At 34.7% G+C, this 23,311-nt stretch overlaps 2 protein-coding genes across 3 annotated transcripts in view; one reads left to right on the top strand and one right to left on the bottom strand.

Annotated features, from left to right (window-relative positions):
* The window catches only part of LOC150107623 (eukaryotic translation initiation factor 5A-1-like), a 67,596-nt gene extending 54,565 nt beyond the window's left edge, over positions 1-13,031 (bottom strand). The window contains exon 1 of one of the 2 annotated variants that reach the window (XM_090391431.1): positions 12,784-13,031. The gene's annotated coding sequence lies outside the window, so the exon portion shown is untranslated. The remainder of the gene's footprint in view (positions 1-12,783) is intronic. The other variant, XM_090391429.1, reaches the window with a different exon arrangement.
* A 195-nt stretch (positions 13,032-13,226) lies between these two features.
* Positions 13,227-23,311, top strand: part of LOC150107622 (uncharacterized) — a 170,549-nt gene continuing 160,464 nt past the window's right edge. The window contains exon 1 of the mRNA XM_090391428.1: positions 13,227-13,387. Coding sequence (XP_090247554.1) covers positions 13,327-13,387 — 61 coding nt within the window. The 5' untranslated portion in view covers positions 13,227-13,326. The remainder of the gene's footprint in view (positions 13,388-23,311) is intronic.

The raw sequence follows: 23,311 nt of genomic DNA, 5'->3' as shown, positions 1-23,311 counted from the left end.
ATTATATATGTCTTCTACAACTAGCTTGCCAGCTTTGTCTAGATGCAGTAATATGATGAATGTAATGCACTTCATAGAAGACAACAGAACATTACACTCACTTATTTGAGAGGCCTTCCACTAGACAAAATCAAAACTTCTAGAATATCAATTTCTACAAAAACTAAATTCTGATATCCATATCAATCTACAGCAAGGTTCTGATAACACTATCAATTTCAGTGCTAGTTAAACTCAATCCTGCATTATTTCTCTTAAGACATCTGGAGGAGATGTCCTAAGACCTCTCAAAAAATATACTTCACTCCATACAGATAAATCTATGGCTTGCTAATTCACCACAAAGATGCTCAGTTTCCTGTTTGCATTTCCTTTATATATTTTCTCACTGCTGTTCTTTGGAACAGTCTCCTCCATCGATTGTTAAAAAGTTTCTTCTCGCTCTCAAAATTTCTCCTCGACCACTGTACAAATCCATTATAGGTTGAGTTTATCAGAGGGCAATTCATCAAATTACTTTATCTGCTTTCTACTCTGCAATTGGATCACCATAAGTAGTGAATCGCTTCCTCTCCTTACTATGTAAGGAGAGGTACCTCGAATAATACTGAAGTATTCTAGGTCTCTGTACTTTCCCTTCCTCCCCTACACAAATGACCTCTGACCTTAAATATTATACAAAGCTAATCTGATGAGAGCACATCAATTGGTATCACACTAAAGTTCAAGTTTATCTTCGCTGTATTGGTTATGAAAGATAATGAAACTTCTAATGATACCAATCAAGTCTTGCCTTATTTCTCAGGGAAAATAAAAAACCTTCTCTCTTACTCTTGATAATACACTTCCGGCCTGGTTGGCTGAGTAGTTAGTGTAACTGCTCTCCAGCCAAAAGGCTGCAGGTTCAAATCCTGCCGTGGGCATGGATGTTTGATTGTCTGTGAAAATAGTAATGGTGATGGTTGGCGGTAGATGGCATTGGTGTCATCGTAGAGTAAGTGCTCTCCCCCAATGAATCTATGGACTTCCTGGAGGTGTCATGTATTAATAATAATATCCAAACAGGATAAACTTTCTCTTCTTGGACTGACAAATCTAACCTCTCCTTGCAACATTTCAGAATTTAGCCTCAAGAAAACTTTTCCAATCAAGCACCACTCTTCACCCATACAACTGCAAACATAAATCCCAAATCCACAGAATGTCAGCAAGAATACTACCCAGAAGAAAACCTTGATTAATTGATGACCTTTCTTTCAGAGATTAAATCAAATCACTTTTATAGGAATTCTGTTTCTTCTCTATGCATTTCCATATATTTATATGCATGTTCTGCTGAACTGGTCACCATCATTCACACTTCCAAACTGTAAAACCACAGGTAGCTGCTGGTCAACATCCATTTGTTTCCCTGATGCAAAATTAAATTCACCACATCCATGTGCATGATGAGTGGCACATACCACACTTCTAACTTATTCTCCACTTCATTTATTCATATTTACACAATCATTAATTATTAACACTTCCTCCTATTCAATACAATTATCCAATTCTTTTGGCCTGCTTCAAGTGGAACAGTCTCCAGCTCTTATCCCACACACCCTGCATTAATTTGTAAACTTCATTTAAAACTTATCTATTAGATAAATTCAACTATATTACACCATCAACCACTATAAAAATTTATCAAGTATAATTTCTAATTTCCTCTTATAAGAAGAGTTCTTTTAATTAAATATACTTGGAGCTTTATCTTAACAGATGAGTTTAGATGGGATCATTTGATACTATTTTATCAAACTGAAAGATTTGTCTATATGAAATTGTAACTTTGATTTCCAATGATGATTATCCTTAAGGAACTGCTATCCAAACAATATAAAGTAATCCCTCAATTATTCTTCTACTTAATCTTAACAATAATGGTTTAAAAATCCCAAGAATATGGATGGCCCATATTCTACCCACACACCCTTTGGTTCAAAGAGTTCATCTTAAACTATACTGATGCTAAATTATTGATTAGGCCACCACTATTGCTGAATTTAAAGTATTAACATGAATTTGGTCTGACAACATTACAAATAGAATCTAGCTTTGACGAAGGCTTTTTCTCACTAGAGGTCAGGCTATTAGAATAATGGTTGATCAAACCATTGTCACTTTGGTATACTGTTTGATATAGCTTATCTCTGTATATGCATGTTGTGTGTGTACCTTAATATGATGGCAACCGTAACATGAGGGTCGAAATGCTAGGAAGTTAAAGTAGCCATTCTTATAACAGTTGTCTTCATAATTTTATCGAAATTAATGCTGATCATCATGTAACATTGAAGTAAAGGGTGCTATGGATGTTGACTGGTGAAATCTATGTTGGTGGTCACTGATAAGTTGCCAGTTCTCCAGGTGTTGAAGTTTACTAATGATGATATTCTCCATTACTTTAGACAACACAGAGGTAAGAGCAATATGTGTAGACACATCACTTGCTTCGACACAATAGGATGAATGACAGCTGAGTACAACAACACATCTCTTGAGCATAAATGGTGGGATTCCATAAAAGCCCAAAAGCTTTTTTGGTATCCAGGTTGTTCAAGATTCTTTTAACGGGTGGGCAGACAGTCAACAGCAGGTATGCAATGCAATGATTCAGGTGAAAAAGGTGATTTGCCTTAGCCATCTATTCTAGAGTTGAAGAACAATGCCAGATTAGCTTGAAATAGTGTTGCAATAATACTATATGGAAGCATACATGGAAAAAGTTACATCCGATAGTTTGGGAGAGAAACTAGAAGGTGACTGCCATTGGCAGAGGTGGCAAGTTTCCTACAGTTGGTACTTTCAAGTGTGCCTACACTCATAGGATAGGAATTTTGGAGAGAGAAAGTCAAGAATGAAGACCTCTTCCAGCACATTACAGAAGTTATCCATGTCGGAAGAGGTCTTATTGGAATGAAGATCTCTTCCAACATGGATAACTTCCGTAACAAGATAAGTATCTGGAAAACAGAAACAGTAGTCTGACTGTGGAAAGAAAGAATAAGAACCAGAGATCTGCCCAATTGGCATTGTTCTAATGTCAAAGTACATTAGGTTATGCAAATGAGGCTGTAATTTGAGTTATCAAGTTAGCTCAATAGTGTACCTAAATGGATAATTGGTTAAGAAAAGATCCAGTGTTGGGCGAGTGGAGAGAATTATCAGGAATTCTGATTAGGAGATTAATCATTTTTTCTATTTGTTATACATATATATATATATTCCTGTATACATATATACAGGAAAAATAAGCCAAAAGATTTGTTTTTTTCCCTTCTGTAGATGAAAATGCAATGGAACCCAATGGAACCATCCAAATGCAAGAGGAGCAAGGCACGACTGCCACTTGGACATAAATCTGTAGGCTGGATAGTTTGTTTGCAGCCTATTTTTGGCTTTAGCATAAACAACAGAGGAAGATATTTCAACAAATGCTAAATGTGATATGCTTGGTTCTTCTCTTGTATAGCCCCAATCCTTCCCTCACTCCACTTGTGAAGCACACAAAGCCGATCAAAAGTATGAATTACATTTTTTGATTGCTTCACTAATACTACATCATATGATAGTATGCATAGCAATTTGTTTGAAACTGACAAGTTGGTTTGTAATGAGTGATTCTGATAAAGAGGAGAAGTGTTACTACAGAATAACAGATGACTTGTTTTAAAGTTATGTTTTGTACTGCCTTAATAAACATAAAACTTTTAAGGACAAATTTCAGATGATTGGAGTAGAGTTCTCTTCATATCCATCTACAAAAAGGGAAAGAAAACTAAATGTGAGAATTAAGGAATTTCCCAACTGAGTATTCATGGTAAGATTTATGCAAGCATACTTAAGCTATAAAAAATGTAGAAGAGTAACTTTTATTATTATTAGATACCTCCAGGGAGTCCAAGGACTCATCGAGGGAGGACACTCAGTCTCCACCATTCGATCACCAACCAACGGCAACTACACCAATGCCATCTACTGGCGACCACCACTGGTATTTCCACACAGTCACAAACATCCATGCCCACGGCGAAATTCAAACCTGCAGCCTTTCGGCTGGATATGCTATCCACTCGGTCAACCAGGCTGGCAAAAAATTAAATAAATTTTCAGCCTATTTTTCTACCCAATGCAGGAGGTTTTGGGTCTACTACTCCCATGGTGACCCAGTTCGTATTGGGAGTGTCACAAACATCCATGCCTATGCGGGATTTGAATCCGTAGCCTGGCTGCAGAGTGGATATGCTAACAACTTGGCCAATCAGGCCAGCAAAAAAAAAAAAAAAAAAAAAAAAAAAAAAAAAAAAAAAAAAAAAAAAAAAAACTGCTGAAACCTGGGACCTTTAGATCTTCAGTCTAATGCTTTCCCAACTGAGCTATTTTGGCTGGAACAGTGATCTGCAACTTGGAGAAGAAAAATCCAGATTCAGGGTAAAGAAGGTTGTCAGGATCAGATTTTTACTTTACAACAATCAGTCGAGAAACTACAGGAATATAACAAGATCTGTACTTGTTTTGTAGATATATGACAGTGCCAAGAGAAAAGTTGTGGAAAACATATGGTGTGAATGGTACATATCATAGCTTATATTCTTTGGAAGGTGTAAGAGAAGGGTGCATACTTATCTACAGTATTATTAATCGCATGTATTCAGTGGCATATTTAGGTTTTTGCCACCCCTCTTGACCTGCCTGTAGGCAGGTCATGATCCCAACCTCCAGTGACTGAAGTTGCTATAGAATCCCACTTGCTTCACATCACATAACTGTCTTCTGGTTGGTGTCATTTTCAATTTTAGACAAAGTGGAAATTATTTCCGTCCATCCCTCACGAAGACTCCGACATGCATCGTCATGAGCCGACCAACGAGCAGGCGAAGGACGTTTGATTACTTTTGCAAAAGTTTCCAGGTGTTTTCTTAGAGCACTCCACCGATGCGTTGAAGACGTGAAAAATACATACAGTTTCTGAATGACATCAAAAAATGCAGAAGAGTATGGACAGGATTCGGCAGCGCAAGTACCGATTTGAGACAGAGAATATCCAGCGCACAGTATGAATTCTGCCAATGGATTTATTTCAAGAATTCTTGCTTGCAGTCCTGTGTATTTGCCTGACATGTTACTAGCATTATCATATGCCTGCCCTCTGCAATTTGCTACAACAATTCCAAGCTCGTTTAGTGAAGTCAATACTGCCTCTTGTAACTCTTCATATTTGTGACTTACATTAGGAATGAAACGCAAGAAATTCTCCACAGAAGTTCCATGTTCTTTCACATATCGTATAATGAAGGACAGCTGATCAACATGAGACTAGTGTTGAGTCACTAACTTGCACAAAGGCACTAATCCCTAGTGCCTTTGTGCAAGTTACCGACAACAATACAGTAGCTTTTCGTGCACGTGTCTCGGTCTGTATAGTTATGCAGAATCTGATTACATACCAATATGCTTGCAGACTAAACTTACAATGAGGAAAAGAAAAATATTTCTTTACTTGTGAGTAGATGCAGCATATAAGGAACATGTTATAACTAAAAAATGAAAGCCTGGAAATTTCCACTGCCCCTCAAAATTTGCTGCTCTAGGCCTGGGCCTATACCTAAATACAACTGCCTGTATTGATGAGCACTGTTTAATGTGATTAAAAAAAATCAGCATTAAACCTGATATCAAAATAGAAGATGCCTCATCAAAAGTGAACATTGCTATAAGATATTTGATATGAAAATCAGCAATAAAAAAGGCTATAAAAATAATTAATATATCCTGAATGAAAAGCCTACTGAATAAGTAAACATGTCAGCTATTTATGCACAATTTGTTTTTAGTGAAGCTGAGAAAATAAATATGGAAATAGAGAATAGAATAAGCAAAGCTGGTATGGTTGGGATCGAACTTCTCTCTTATTCCATATCAACTTTGTTGATATGGAATAAGAGAGAAGTTAGAACACTCAAACAACTGTAAACAAACCAGTTTTAACTTATAGATCTGATCACTGGGATAAAGTAAACAGTTTATCAAAGAACTGCCGAAACCCGGGACCTTTAGATCTTCAGTCTAGCGCTCTCCCAACTGAGCTATTTCGGCAACATGGAGAAGAAAAATCCAGATTCAGGGTAAAGAGGGTCGTCAGGATCTGATTTTTACTTTATAACAATCAGTCAAACTACAGGAATATATACAGACCCTATAGGAATTTCTGAGAAAAACAAGGTGGTGGCTGGTCACCGGGCAAGCAGATAAAGGAAGCAAATTTTTATATGGTCTGTAAGTGGATGTATGTTTCTAGAATTGTAGTTTTACAGATATGCCTCAGTTTCAAAAAAATTACAAAAGGCAACCTCAATCACTTATAGACCACTGTCAATTTTCCTTAAATAACACTTATGGATCACTAATACATAAGCTTTCAAGAAAAATATGTAAATATCAAAAAACATCTGAAATGACATTAAAACTTTCCAGTTATCTTACCTTTTGTGGTTGGTTTCACCTAAATATAAATATCAAATAATAGATATACTGCCGTTCACTGGGAATATGGAAGAATCCTCATAAATTTCTTAACTTGCTTATCACACTGCCAAACTGTCCCAAAATTTTGCCCTTATGTTTCCTAATTATCAATTTCTCTTACCAAGGTCAAATGATAATCCAATTCTCTTTTTTTAGAAACATTTATCTTAGCATTATATGATTATACACAGAATCTTAAGGTATATAAGAATTATGAAAAGTAGCTGATGATGATCAGAGATAGATAGGGCTATCTGCGATGCTATTGATATACAACATTTATGAATGGGCTGGAAGTTTGGGCAAATAGCTATCAATTCAATCTTAACAAGTGTAAAGTTATGCACTTTGGCATGATGCGATCTCCAAAAGCATATTATACTGGTGTAGAACTATATTTACAATACGGTATTTACTCTAATATAACTTGCACTTTTCCCAAAAAAAATTAAAGTTAACAAATCACGGTGAGAGATTTTCAGAAACTAAAGTTTTTGAGAAAAAAAAAAATGCAAACCTATGTTTATAATTAAATCCTCAATATTCATTAAGCAATGGTGAACTATCTTGAAAAAAATCTCACCAGGAATACTTTGTGGGCAATGCTTATAAAGTCACTTACAGTCGGAAACAACTAAAAGGGAAAACCAGGAGATATTCATTATGATTTATAATTGCTGACATCATTTATGCAATCGGCCACTCACCTTCATCACACAATATATTTGAATCTTTTGCAACAATGCTTCTGTAATTAAACTGTTTCTGATGAAATCATGTCCCAACTCTCAAAATCCAGTTGTACAGGAGCTCTAATGATGGTTTCTTAATCTTAACCCCTCCCCCATGCAATCCAAGATATAGTACTCTCACTCCCACATTTCCTCCATTGGTTCCTTCCATCTTTATGCATATGATTGGTGTGGTATTAACAAAAGATTACATGACTAAATGACAAAAGGCAAGCCGATGATTCTTGAGTTGAAATGTTGATTCCCTTCCACCAAATTCCAAAATATCTGAAACTACCATACTATCTATCTATTTCTAGTTTTAAACTTTTTAATTTCTTTTTTCGTAAATAAAATCAGGGGTACGAGATATATGCAAAGACGAGTTATATTCAAATAAATAGGGTAACCAACCATTCCTCCCCTGGAGGTATTTCCCAAGGAATACAATATACAGGCTTTCAAATCAAATGTTAACAAGTTCCTCCTTTCCCATCCCACTACCCATATAGGTTGATCAGCCAACCTCTCGTATATGGGCCCAACATAAAAAAAAAAGGCTAAAGACTTGGAGTTATAGTGGATAGAAAATTTAAGTTCAAGGGTCACACAGCAAAATTGTAAATACAATTTAGAGGATAATTGCAATGTTGAAATGAACACTGACACATAAGGATATGAAAGTCATTCTGTCTCTTTATGAGGTATTTATACAACTGTAAGCATGATAGTACACAGATCTGGTCTCCTGGAAAGACTGTGAAAAAGTTAAGATATTGGGATTATGGAAATGTGTATTTATTATGAAGATCGATCGAGGTATATGAACTGCAGACACTTAAGCAGGGTCTATAAACTTTTCCATTACATGGTGGAGAGAGCTAGATTTTTTTCTCACAGAACCATGAGAGTGAAACAGTTTGCCTATTGAAGGAGTGAGTGCATCCAGTGTGAATGAGTTTAACAGAAGGTATGACATCTGGTGTGGATGATGTATGGCATCCCTCAATGAGTGACTCCCTGGAGGTCTAATAACAAGTATTATGTGAATTTGATAGGCAGATATGAGAAACATTTAAATTACTGAAAAAGTCTTATAATTGATGCAGAGGAAGCATTTCAACCATAGGCAAGAAGAGACAGAACAAGGGGTCAACTCTAGAAACTGAGTAAGAGTGTGAGGACTATTTTTTTTTTTTGAATTTTATTTTTGCCTGGAGTGGTGAAACAGCAGAACAAGTTGCCAGAGTATGTTCAAGAAGAGGTATGACATGTATAGATACTTTGGGTTTCTCACGCTGAGTCTTTTGGCCCCACTGAAGTACCTATGCAATAATAAGCATTGCTTGACTTAAAAGGGCTCCTCCTCAACAAGTCTGATTCTGCCAGAGATCTATATTATAACTGTTCTTTATATAAAGACAAATTCTATATTCTTCAAATTTAGTTTTCATCACCAACTTCACCCAGATCTGGTAATCTCATCCAAAAAAGGTCAGAAACCTACCTATATATAGCATTAGCATTGTAGATGAGTTGTGTTTTAAATAATCCTGGGACTAACTTTACAATACCACAGTTTTTTTGCTTCACCTGAGACACCTAACAAGCAAATTGGTGATTACATTGGGCAATGAATATCATATCCACCTGGAAATGGATAGTATTCCATTCAACCTTCAGACAATAGCTTTAATCTCACTATAGTCAGCAATTTTGAGTCTAATCTCTTTGGCTAACCTCTAGCATCCACATGCAAATAAGCTACAATTTTAATGGATATGATAACATAATACACATCCAATAATTATACTTAATATATTGTCTTTATCATTTATACCCAACTATGGGCAAGCAAATTTGCACGTGATGTATCTTCATGACTAGAACACACACATACAGACAGCAACCAACTTCACATTAAATCGCCCCATCCTATAATGCAATGAATGTACACACATTTCCTATTTGCCATGCATTATAGGAAGGTTTGCTGTTCATTACCAATTCATCTTTTTGTTTACATGCAAGCATAATTTACTTTCTGACCCAGCAAATGAAAAAACTTGTTATACCCATCCAAACTTTGGTAGTATACAGCAGTCTCTGTCTTTACAATTAAAGAATGGCATACTATTATTGAACAGTATATCAATAATTACAACAGCAACATTATTTATCAGGGAAGCCTAGTAAATGTGTGGTTAACCCACACTCTGAAGTATTCATTTCCATTTCAAAACTTACCAGATCTGAATCCTACCATGGCATGTGAAGTATCTTCATTTTTGAGGAACTCACTTTTTTATTTGAAGTGTGGCAAAGATAATTACAAACATCCACTTTGTAATTATCCACGGTACAAATATATTATAGGTTTATAAAATAAATAACTTCATAGGTGGAATTTGCTATTTAATACAGTAGTGAACAAAATTCAAATACATTTTAAAGAAATTTTAATTTTGCAAGAAAATGAGTAAAAAATTAAACTCCAACTTCACCTAATAATTCATGTGCTCCTCTGTTCCTAATAAGTTCATTAATTCACTTAGGCATGGACTCTACCAATGTAGAACACATTTTTCTTATTTCTGCATCTTAAACCATACTTTTATAATGGATTGTATTAAGTTATCCTTTGCATCACAATTTAATTTTCCAAGTCTATGGCCCACAAATTTTCTATGAGTTAATGTCAGGATGTTGTGATTTTTGAGGAACTCACTTTTTTTTTTTTGAAATGTGGCATGGAGTGAGATCCTGTTGAAAGATGAGTTCTTTGTCTTTCTGGATCTGTGGGACCACCTTTTTCTCCAACATTTTTATGTATTGGTCACTTTTCATCATGCCATCAACAGGCACAAGTGATCCCGAACTGTCAGGTGTAAAACAATCCCAGAACATCTTTCTAGCTGGCTATTTAGGAGCTTGTTGAAGGTGGACAGGAAAAGTCTTCTCAGCCACTGATTTGCAAACATAAGCTACTCGCTCTCCTTGGACAAAGAAATGGCTCTCATCTCAGAATATGACCTTCTTCCACATCAATAGTCCAATCTTTGTACACTTTTGACTACTGGAGCTTCTTTTTCTGCATAGCTTCTACCAACAGTTGGTCTGTGTGCAGTCCTCCCAATCTTCGATGGACTGTCATTTCACAAACCAACACCACACACTCATTTGTAATTTGTCTTTGAGTCATGGATGTGTGCTGAGAAAGAGTACACATTTTTGAACATTTTCTTGCAGTTGCATCCATTTTATACCTTTGCAAAATGAATAAAACACTACAAATGCCAACTTGTTTATACCAGTAAAAATGCACAGCACTTTTAATGAACATTGTAGAGACAGTTAAAACACACAGCATCCAACCAAAATAGTGAACTAAAACCAAAAACTTGATGAAAATTCAGCTTCTTCAGATGAATTTGTTAGCTACTGCAGTAGTATCATTAATTTCAAGAGCAACATTTGTCAGGTACTTTTATATAAAAAGGAAGAATGTCTTCTTAGCCTGTTTAGTGGAATGGAGAGCCTGTGTTTCTGAGAGGAAAAATCTTGTTTCTCCCTGTGATCTGAAAAAGATTGGCAACTAATAGCAGTTTAGTACTATGGGTGAAGTAATTGAAACAAAGGAAATTAATTAGCCAGTTCAGGTCTGTAATGATTCACATAACAAAACAGAACTACCCTTGCACGAGAACCCTTACTGCAATATGATCTTAAAAAAAAAAAGGTGAAAAAATGTCACAAATGGAAGCATACTGCTACGAAAAGACCCCATAACAAAAATATGCTCTCTTCTATAGATTATATTCCCACTAAGCCATTTCTGTAATGAAGTTACAGAAATGGCTTCCCACCAGTTTTTTCAATACCTTAACTCTATAGATGTAAACTGGTTGGCAATTAGCATGTCATTTTACAGACCAGATTTATGCAGAATTATGTGTAAAATTACAGCAAGTTCTGAGTTCTTATGAATTTGGAGCAGAATGAAAGGATTATGAAATACTGCAGTACCTACAGAAAAATCAACAGGTTTTAATTGAGTCATTACCAAATCTACTATGAGCTGTTGATAAATAGAATTTTTACGTTTTTCATTTCAATATCAAATGGGAAGGGAAAAATTCTCTACAAAGCAGCAGCATTTCATCAGGGATTTTCATTTTAGTACACCTCTTGCCTTTAACAAAATGTTTATTTCTTAAAACCCTTGAAATGATAATTTCTAGTTTGAATTTAATACTTTCTCAAAGCAAAGATTTGTAAATATACATATATAAAGAAAAATCAGCATATCATTAATGGTTTACAAAACAATGACTTCTTTGTTCCTATGTGGTTTAATCTTCAGTGAAACAAAAATTACACAGCTGACACTAAAATGAATGCAATTTTTAAGACAATGTCCATTTCTCAAAATGGCATATGATGTCCATCTGAAACATGAACAAAGAATGCACTTTTCATTTTAAGCCACTCACAACAGAATGATTTATAGGCTTCTGCAATGCAGCTGTATCTTTGCAATCCATTAACGCCAAAATCAAACATACACAAACATTTCATTGAAATTCAAAACCTCTTCTCTGAAGAGTAAAAATTCCAAGTAACAGTTTTGATATTCAAGTCTTACAACGAATTTCTGTGACTTTGCTCTTCACGCATGCACGAGTTAAAAACTGACAAAAGGCAAATATTATTTTACTGGATTATATGAAATGGGTTACATTTAAAATATGTCGAGGAGTGAAACATTTATAGATCCTATTTAATATCCTTTTCCGAATACCACTTTTTTTTTGTGGGGGGTCGAGTGATTAATAGTTTTTGCTTTATCCATTTGCAGCTAGTCGCTAAAGGTTAACGCAAAAATTTTAACTTCTGAATTCCAATTTTTGATATAAGAAATATTTATTACATTCCTATAGGTTTATCTAGTCAAATAAAATTGATCCGATATCAATATAAAATTCTAAACAGAAGCAAAAATAATATATATATATATATATAGAATTGGCTGTCGTTGCAATTTTAAGTTAAATTCATATGAATTTTAAATAATTCCAAATCTTCTCTCTTTAGTATTTTCTCCTACCAAATCGTGCTTTCAAAGGCGCAGTGGTTGCAATTGGTTCTCAAAACTTGAGTATATATACATGCATTATATACATAGGCCTACAAAGTTAAATGCTAACACTAGTATCTTTTCGACAAGGAAGCACAACACCCATCTCGATTTACTTGTTTCTTTAGCAAGAACTATTTTTTAATGAAATTTTCTAAACTTCTACACAAAATGTATATTTTTACTGGGGTATTTTAAAGACAACATTCTAAGTATATAAGAGAATGGCGGTTTTTACTGTATTGTCATGGCGGGTAAACTTAACCCTTGTTAATTTTGTAGCAAACTTTTTTTTCCGGATATAACTTCATTAATTGTATATAGAAATTTGCAACATGCACTTACTTAGTTATATGTTTGCAACAGCATCCACAGCACTTTAATAAGCCATTTTATAAAAATGGATGAAATATACTTTACTTACATGTGACTCCTGGTAATGTATATGGGAAAAAGGATTGATGCGCACGCGCTACGCGTTCACCACGACAATACTATCTTGAAGGGGGAACAGCTATTTCGCAAACTGTAAACTATCTCGTACTGAACAGTTGGATTTACGATAATAAATATTTCAATTTTAATTTAATAAAAGGTACTAATTTATCATTATTTACTCAATAGTATTACAAAAGGATTTTTACAAAACCATATAATGCAGTACTGGCATTTATTTTTATGGCTTTTTTGATTGGAAGTTTGGTCTCCAATCAGCTTAGTGAAATCTATTTGTCAAATTCAACCAATAGGAGGTTACTCACCGGCGTTCTGTAGTCAGCGTGCACGAGTGGAATAAGAAAACAGAACAGTTTGTAAACTCAAGTGATAATTAAAGAGAAAAAAAAAAGTACATCCAGAAAAGAAACGCCTTATATATATATTGCTACAATGTCAGAAGACGATAAAAAAGTAGACCAGGTGCCTACAGTTGTGGCGAAGAAAGTTTTAGGTAAAGAAGTTTTACTCTTTGGAGTGTTTTGCTGGATAATATTAATGCAAGACAAATTCATTTGTAACAATGCCTTTAAAAAAGTACGTTCAACAGCACAGTGTTTTACAGACTTCAAGGATATATGGAGTAGAAAAATTTAATGAAAGCTGCGGTATTTTGAAAAAAAAAAACTATTTTGTAGTAGTAAGAGGAGAAAAGCTACAAAAAAAACTTTTAGAAAATACGTTATCACTCTTTCTTAATGTGTTCCTAATACATATTTAATGATTTTTATCAGCAGTTTATTGATGTAAGGGAAACGACGTCAAAACATAATCATGATAAAGATTGCCCTTATTATTACTGATTGATTAGGTGGGGAAAAATCTTGTTTAAGAATACTGCTATTGACGTATAAATCCTGTTGGGAAATTGGAGAAAGGCAGCTTTATTCTTTAAGCACAACTATTTTTAAAATTTTCTTAACTTAAATTTAATTGTCCTAAACCGTTTTATATATTGATCCAGCAATGGTTAGCTAAAATTTTGCCTATCACGAATAAGGAAAGCAAATATGTTGTGCCATAATTTTCTGAATTAGAGAAATTTATTTTTGTAGATTTTTCAAGCTAAGTGTTTTGAGATTTGAAGTAAATCACTACCATAATATAGACATAAATAATGAAACGTTGATATTATTATTATTATTATTATTTGACACCTTCAGGGAGTCCAAAGACTCATCGAGGGAGAGTGTGCCAACAGCATCGAATGATTGGTCCCCTTCCAACTACTAACCGCGCTCAAACTTACTTAACTGAGCCATTAGTAGCAGAGGCTCTACCAATCGATCAACCTTTGCTGGCATTGATTATGGTTTTAGTATTTATGTTCAAATTTCCAATATCATAATCAGCACTTTCGTGGAACCATAGCAGATCTGCTCTAACTCCCCCAGAGTCGATCATACCATAAATTAAAATTATTTACCTGCATACAATGCATTCACCACTCATGCAAAAAAAAAAAAAAACTTGCCTTCCCTTCATGCTCACTGTTCCTTTGGAAAATCTCCCCATTTCATAACTGCCTTTCAACTTAGATATATCAGTTGTATCATTCTTTCCACCATCCTCTGTAGTGTCCTCATAGTTTATTATTATGTAACACCTCCAGGGAGTCCAAAGACTCATCGAGGGAGGGCACCTACTCACTCTCTACAACTCATCGTTTCCACCACTCCAGTAACCGCAACTACCTTCATCATCTACACCAACGCCATCTACCGCCAGCCATCACCACTAGTATTTTCACAGACAATTGCAAACATCCATACCCACAGTGGGATTTGAACCTGCAGCCTTTTGGCTGGAGAGCAGATATGCTAACCACTCAGCCAACCAGGCTGGCATTCCAAATTCTTGATATTATCTTTTCTGCAAATTGGCCAGAAGAACACATGCAATTTACAGACATAATACACTGGCCTCATAAACTTAAATGATTTGACTGGAATTCCAAATAAAACCAGAATCCAAAGTCTCCCCATTTGCATCATATCCAGGTATGAGGTCACAGGGTGGTCCAAATGTGATCTGAAGCAAGGCTATATATATGTGGTATATATACTATTGCAGTAATTTGCTGAATAGTATTCACCACGATTGCAATGTGGACCATCTCAAGATTCATCTCCCAATTTTGTGGATCATCATTTCAAGATCTATTGTTGTCTCCATTATAATCCTATCAAAAAGAATACACAGCTTTTCATCTCTGAATCCCAAAGCTTGAAACCTTTAATTGAGTCACTAATTTGCATTTCTACTCAGCAGTATCCTTTCCCAACTATTAAACAAGACACCCGTGATGGCTTCAGAAGGAAAGTAAACAGAAAATAAAGTATGGTATAAGTAATATTGCAGTATTCCATATTTATTGCAGTTGCAAAGTTAATAAGGCTTGTTTGCTACTGCAGTTATTTTAAGATCATAAGTTAGTGATCTCTTATCATTGGATGTGATTTGTTTATAGCATTGAATATTTAGATTTTGCATAAGAATCTGATAAGGTATACTTTATGGCAAACTTGTTTTCAGACTAAGGGAGTTTGGGAGTGAAGAGACATCTCATGGGGTGAACAATAAATTAATAGCATTAATTGGAATTAGTTGTTAGAATGTGTTAGTTACTTAGTATTAATTAAAATGATACTGTTGATTACTACGAACTCTTAGGGACAACTGAAATAGTTGGTTATAGTTTGCTGTAGTGAATTTAAACATAGCATTGTAACTGAGATGCTTTGAAGAGAATTTTTCATTAGTTTGTTACAGTGCATAAGTTATAACATTCTTTGCTATAGTGAGAGTCAGCTATATGGTATTGTAGTCTTGAATAGTGTGATCAGTGGAGTCTTATAGGGGTCAGCTTGAATCCATTTCTTTTAAATGTATATTTATGCAAGGATGGAATAATTGGTAAAGAGCTGTTCCATTTTAGATACTACTTGTGAAAGGTCATACTTCCTGAAAGTGATTGATACCTTTTCAGTAGAGATTTTTTTTTTTTTTTGCATGGCAGCAAAATGCCTCCTGCCATGTCTTCTACCAGTAGTATAGTCAAGTGTTTCAAATTTGTTAATTTTGAGATGCAGTAGGCTGAACAGTCTAGGATTTGGATAACAATAATTGGAACTTTGATTATAATAGATGGATTATTTTTAATTCATTTTAAATGGTGTATTTTGGGACCAACTGATTTTGATAACAATAGCTGATTGATAATATCTGTGATTACAATAAGTGGATTCTGCTGTATTAATAATATGGAATTGATATATCCACAATATTCAAAATTTACATGATGGATACATTTTATCCTTTAATTTGAATCCCATCCATGAAAAACTGTAAACCTATTATGCATTGGTTTATATCTGGAAATCCTGCACTAAAGATCAAATATGTTTTTTTCTCTTTCTCTCTCTCTCTCTCTCTCTCTAGGTATTACACTTTTAATAAGCAGGGTGTTCTCTGATGGGCAATGAAACTTGTCTGCCATCTGCAGACACTTACATCCATGTGTGCAGTGAAATTTGGAACTTGCACTTTAGAGAAATGCTAGCTACATGTCCTGCCAGGTCATCAGCATACCAGCATTTCTAGTTCCTGTGATTCTTGAATGAGTTGAATAAAAATCAGATCTTGCATTATGTGAATAGTAACAAATAAGGATTCATAGCAAGTTATAACAGGAACATACTAAAGATGGAAGAATTAACTTATTGCATGGAATTTTCTACTGGTTGGTTGTGATGGACTGATCCTTCTGACATATTCTTGTTCATCCCAGGGTTATGATTAAGAACCTGTATGGTTCTTGTAATTATTTCTTAGAAAATTATGTCATATTGCTTATTGTGGTCCAGCATGTCTAATGACAGTAGATCAGATTCTGGTCCAGTCATTCAAGAAACAAAGGAAAACTGCAAATGGAGCTATGTATGTGAATTTTGAATATTAATTTACTTATTATTTTTAAGTGTAGTATTATTATTATAAATTAAAGATTCAAAGTGAAAAACTTGCAACATAGTATTATTATTATTCATTTAAAATTCTGATTTTAATTTATGCATGAATCTTTGAAATTGGTTATCAAATTCTCGATATGTACCATCAAAGGATTACATATTAAGAAGTAAGATAGTAATATCGTCATATTATCCTAATATGCTATTACAGGAAAGTTTCCATTAATCCTAATTTCCTATTAACTTTCTTCTAAATCCAATATTGTCAGATCTTATATTTCATCTCCTAAAGGATTCTGAATTACATCAGTCCACTAGATCAGTGTTGTTTGTTCAACTGTGAAAATTTTAAGGGATCTTACAGCATATAGACATTTAGAACTTGTATTAGATATAGTATCTGAAAAAAAAAAAATCCTTCATTCAGCAGGAAGTACTGTATCATATTTTCTTGATTAAAAAAATTATTATTATTACGGGCAACTCCAGGGAGTCCTTAGACTCATCGAGGGAGGCCCTAAACATCATGTCCACACAACTATTCAACATTCTCACAGTATCTCTCATACCTTGCCTTGAACTCATTCACTGTCATAGCACCCACAACAGACTCTGGTAGCTTATTCCACTCATTTACCACTCTAAAAGTAAAGAACCCAGCCCTAACACCCTTGCTAACCACACTCTTGCCCAGCTTCCATAGATGTCCCCTAGTTCTCCCACCACCAGTCCTGATCTCAAAAATATCATCTGAATTAATCCTGTAGAAACCCTTCAGCAATTTGAATGTCTCAATCATATCTCCCCTTTTCTGCCTATCAACCAATTTCTGCAACCCACAAATCTTCAACCTGTTCTCATAAGGTTCATTCCATAGACCTGCTATCATCTTGGTCACTCGCCGCTGGATTCTCTCCACCACCTCCCCATCAAGAAGAAGCCTAGGTGACCAAATCTGGGCACAGTAGTCGAGATGAGGTCTTATCAAGGCTCGGTACAGAGGAACAATAACTTGCTTGTCTCTGCTCATCAAAGTATTTTTCAGCAACCAAGTGATTTGATGAGCTGATTTAAATTATATATATATATGAGTAAAATTTCTTGATTTAATAATAAAATATTTTTCAGGTAACAGTTCATTCTCATAACTTGTTTTCAGTAACTTTTTATGAAAATCTTTGTAGGGGTTCCACAAAAAAAGAAATATTTTTATGTAGGGTTTCATGTCTCAAAAATTTTTAGAAACACAGACCCAGATCTTGGTTTTCCTCTGGGTCTTTTTTTTACTATCCAGCCACCATTCACCTGTTTTGCTAATTTCTCTTTCCCATTCTGATTAAGTGACTATATCTGAGATTAGTTCTGCTTAACCATTCCCCAATGCTAAAAATTTTAGGATCCTTCCTTCCTTATATCTTCATTTTTAATGATTTTGTCATTGATGCTATTTTTTCACTCTCATAATTTTTATCAAATTTCATATTTGTGGTATCCTTCATTGAAGTGTTTTATATCTAATCTAGCTCTCACATCTCAACAAGATAAGTGTTTGAACATTGTTATACAGTTGTGTTTTGACTAATTTCTCTCTTCCTCCATATACATTTATTCAGTTTACTCCCCACCATATCAGCTTTGTGAATTCTGTTGTCCATTTGCATGTTTATTTTGCCATCTTTCAATGTTCCCACCTATTTTCATAATTATGGTTTTTTTATTGTTGATTTTCATGTCATATTTGTTACATCAGTTACACAAGTGCAAAGATATATATGCAAATGATATATATGAAATATATATCATTTGCATAAAGTAAAAAGCTGAGGTCAACATGTCCAATGATATTATGTTTATGGACTTTTCTTCATAATGCAGTTCATATAGATGAACAACAATGGAGATGTTACATCAGACAACTTTCTTATACCTCTTTCACTTCTAATTGCTAACTTACAGCTTAATATACTTGCATCACTCAGTATGTTCCATTTACAGCATATAATTGTAGCATTTTGAACTGCTTTGAATTTGATTATTCATTTTAAATTGCTATTTTTTTTTTTTTTACTAAATTCCCATCTTATCTTCTTCTTATCCTTCACCAAAAAAGTTCAGACTTTGTCATGATTTTATTTATTGAAATTGAAAGTATCTGACAGAAACCATACTTATTCCACCTATGAGCTATTTAAGGGTTTTAAGCTAGATAATTGGTAGTAAACTCTAAAGGAATTAAGGAATGTAGAGAAGCATTTCCTACCAGAGAAAATGGAAAAACTGAAGATTCTGATCATTATTCTATTTTCCTCTTTCTGAAATGTGCTAGGTACTCATTTAGATGCTTAATGAAAGAGAATAGGCTGGAATTTAGAACTTAGCTGACCAAATTGCATTTAATTGAATTCCATATTGTTTTTGTGATTTGATCCAAACTACATATTATTACGAATCCTTGGAGGTGTCATGTAATAATTGTAATTATAATTTCAATAATAATAATTACATGCCACCTCCAAGGGATTATTGAAGGAGGACACTCTACAATTATATTACTTACTTATCCTCTTCGTGCTTCATGGTACATAAGGCCATGATCGGCTTCTTCCAGATACCTGTCCTGAACCACCAATTTGGCTTCTCTCCAGTTCAGCCAGCCGGTCTTCTTTCATTTTCTGTCAATTTAGGCCTTCCCTTTTTCCTTTTGTGATCCATGATATACATAATCTTAAATCACATTGGCTTATTACCCAATTATACAAGGTCATCAGAGAAAATGACAAAATCTTAACTACTAGAACAGCGTTGATAAAATTGAAGATAGGCACTATCATCATAAGAAGGTTCATTCAAAAAGAAATGCCACTTCATAGGAAAAAGAAATTTTGAAAAACACAAATAGTATAATTAGAATGTTACTCATACCAATAAGAACGAAACAGGTGACATCCTTTTAAATGATGATCATAAGGTGATTTCTTGAATCGCTATGGATTAGGGAAAGGAGGAAGTTATCATGATCCCATAGAATGTGCTATGTGAGAAGTTGAAATTTTTTCAAGTCATTAGAGGGCCCTTGATATAACAGAAAAGCTGTTTCTTCCTGGAGATCTAAACATCAGAGTAGGAAATGAAATACTAGATGTAGGGAAAATTTGGAGAAAAGGGAAGAGCTAATTGTTGATAGCAGTAAGTACCTGCTGGATTTCTGTTAAGGACATCATTTTCCAACATAACAATACGGATAAATTCATATGAAGAGAATACAAGAAATGATATCTTTATACTGATAGTGATATCTTTATACTGGTTTGGAGTGCAAGAGTATTCAGATAATATTAAATAAGAAGTGATTGCCATTTAGTTGATAAAAACGAATATCACATTGATAAGAAAATTTGTATGACAATTTTTTTTTTTTTTGAAATAAAAAAAAAAAAAACGTTTAGTAGCTTTTAGAGGAACTATAGACCACCTCACCCCAGTCCTGAAGATACTTTCAGGTGCAAACTTTGTTTGCTCACACTTGGATAAAGGATCAAACTAAATTTATTATAGTCTAACCAAGTGAAAAATAAACTTTCAACATCTTTCTCTAAATCCAGAGTAATTTAATAAAAAGGTGGCACACTGTTTGGCAACTCCTATAGGTAGAGATGACCTTGCTAATGCTTCTGCCTGGTATCTCCGCTTGGACCTGGCTCCCACTGAAGAGACCTCAATAAAGGTCAAAACTAGTCTGGGTAGTGGCCCTTCCATTAATGCATAACATTATACATATCCGCAAGGAGATGTGTTTTGCATTATGGGAGATACTGAGATAGGAGTGATGTTAGCTTGCACTACCTTTTGCAACGAGTTTTCCGGTGTTGTACCACCTTACCCCAGTCCTGAAGATACTTTGCTCACACTTGGATAAAGGATTAAACTAAAGTTATTATAGACTGGAATATATAGTTGTTACTGGGAGAAAAAGGAAAACAAGAGCCCAACCTGTGAGATTCACTGACAAACTCTGAAGAAATTGATTGATTTAGTAAGCATGAGGTGAAGATGTCTGCAAGAATAGAAAAATCTAAACTTCATGGTTTACACAAGTTAGAGGTAGTCCAGTAAAAGAAGAATCATATTGAAAGCTTCTAGCAAGTTGCCTTGTGCACTCAGAGAATATGGAGAAAAAGTTGTAAAGCTACATTTATGTAAGTAGCTGAATAAAAATTGTGGAGAGACTTAGAAGACAAATAGCATGAATGTGACTATGTTCTGGTGGCTATTTGAAAAGCTTAAGAATTCAGGAAAGAGTATTGTAAAAGGAATTGAAGGTAATAAAGGTGACATTAAAACCAAAGCTAAGTATGTTCTTTGTGTCTGTATTTTGTTTTGAAAGATTGTATTTCTTTTGAGTATATTCTACCAAAAAATCAGAATAGCAGGTGAGACTGGAGATTGGTTTGCCACTAGTCAGGGCACAAGACAAGGGGACCCAATATCACCAATCATCTTCATCACGTATCTGGAAAGAACACTAGATAAGATTAAAGAAAAAGGTGGAGGAATTTCAATAAATGACAAAAGAATAAACTACCTCTGCTTTGCAGATGACATCGTCCTGATTGAAGAAGATGCAGCAAGGCTGGAACAGACATTGCAAACACTATACACAGAAGACAAAAGATATGGACTAAATGTCAACTTTGAAAAAACTAAAACAACGATATTTGGACAACAGGAGTTACTGAACAGAGTTACGATAGACAGATTTCAACTGGAAAATGTGGAACACTTCACATATCTTGGATGCCACATGATGCATGACTTGGACCCCAAAAAAGAGTTAAAAATTAGAATAGCCAGAGCAACAACTATTGTAAAAGTCATGGACAAAATATGGAAGAGCCGAGCTATAAAGATGCAAACTAAACTGTGCATTGTAGAAACCTGTATCTTCAGAAGCATGCTCTATGGATGTGAGGCCTGGGTACTCATGAGAGAATCTGAAAGAAGGATGTTAGCATTTGGAGGAAGTGCTATAGAAAGTTCTTGAGAATAAGCTGGATCCAGAAAGTGAACAATGAGGAAATCTACAGACGAATACAACCAAAAGAAAACCTGATCCAGAAAATAATCAAAAGGAAACTACGTCTCTTTGGCCATATATGTAGAATGAATGATGAGAGGAAAATAAAAATGCTGTTGTTTGGGATGATTGAAGGAAAGAACAAAAAAGGAAGACCAAACAGAGAATGGGGCGACGATGACATTGTCAAATGGTGCAGAAACTCTATACACAAACTGAGTCATCTTGCACAAAATAGAATGCAATGGAAGAATCATATCAAGATGGCATCAGACACCTATAAGCATTGGACCCATGGTTGTTGTTGATGATGATATTCTACCAGTGTTCTATTACTCTTGTTTAACAACTAGGTGTGTGTGTGTACATATTTGAAGTAGAAAAAGCTGTCAAAAACATGAAATGTGGAAAGGCAGCTCGAGTAGATGATATTCAACCTGAAATTCTCAATTATGAATTATAAAATTTAATGTATAATTCAAAGGCCTAGTCATAGTCAAATTAGAGTTAACTTGTAAATCTATCATAGTGCACATCTATAAAAGGAAAATAAAACAATGGTAGAGGAATTTTTGTATTGAGTTTTCCATGTAAGATTAGCAAGCATACTGCTACCTGCCACCTTCTTAATTGGGTAGCAGGTGTTCTCTTTGTGGACATTTACTGTGTGTGTGTTTGTAATGGCAGATTGCCCTCTCTTCAAGTTTCTCCTATATATGTGTGTGTGTGTATATATATATATATATATATATATATAAATAAATAAATAAATAAATGACTTGTTCTCAGTCATTACTGATTCTGTCCACAGTTTTGCTGATGATAGTGAGCTTCATTCTTCCTGATTCAACAAGCTATGTAGTGCTCAGACATCTCAAGTGTCAAGATCACCCCCAACCAGTGTCTTATACACTGATCTCTATATACCTTTCAGTGGGACAAGTGTATAACTTAGTCACCTAGACTTACCAAAATGCAGATCAGATCTTTCTCCATAGATTGATAATTACCGTCAGCCTCTCCTGGCATACACATCAGTAGCTTCCACAGCCTTTTAAAAAAAAAACGGGATTCTTTTCTGCTCAAGCTGCTACTTTTCATCCATCCAGCTACTAACTCCATACAAATCATAACTCCACCCATCTGTAGAATACTGTTCATATCTTTGCACCAATGTACTCAAAACAGCTCTAAATTCGTGATGCTGTCCAGAGGGGGAGTGATTTGGCTGATAGATGATTCTTGCCTTGTTGATTCATTTGAACCATTATCTCAGGTGTTAGGATATATGATGCCCCTAGGTAAGCACTGTTTTGCTTCCCCTCAATTCAAG

The sequence above is a fragment of the Typopeltis vanoorti genome, chromosome 4 (assembly GCF_054136105.1).
Source record: "Typopeltis vanoorti isolate ZY-2024b chromosome 4, IOZ_Tvanoo_1.0, whole genome shotgun sequence".
In the NCBI taxonomy this organism is placed as follows: Eukaryota; Metazoa; Arthropoda; class Arachnida; order Uropygi; family Thelyphonidae; genus Typopeltis; species Typopeltis vanoorti.
The sequence above is the reverse complement of the archived record's forward strand: the minus strand, read 5'-3'. Positions and strand labels throughout refer to the sequence as shown.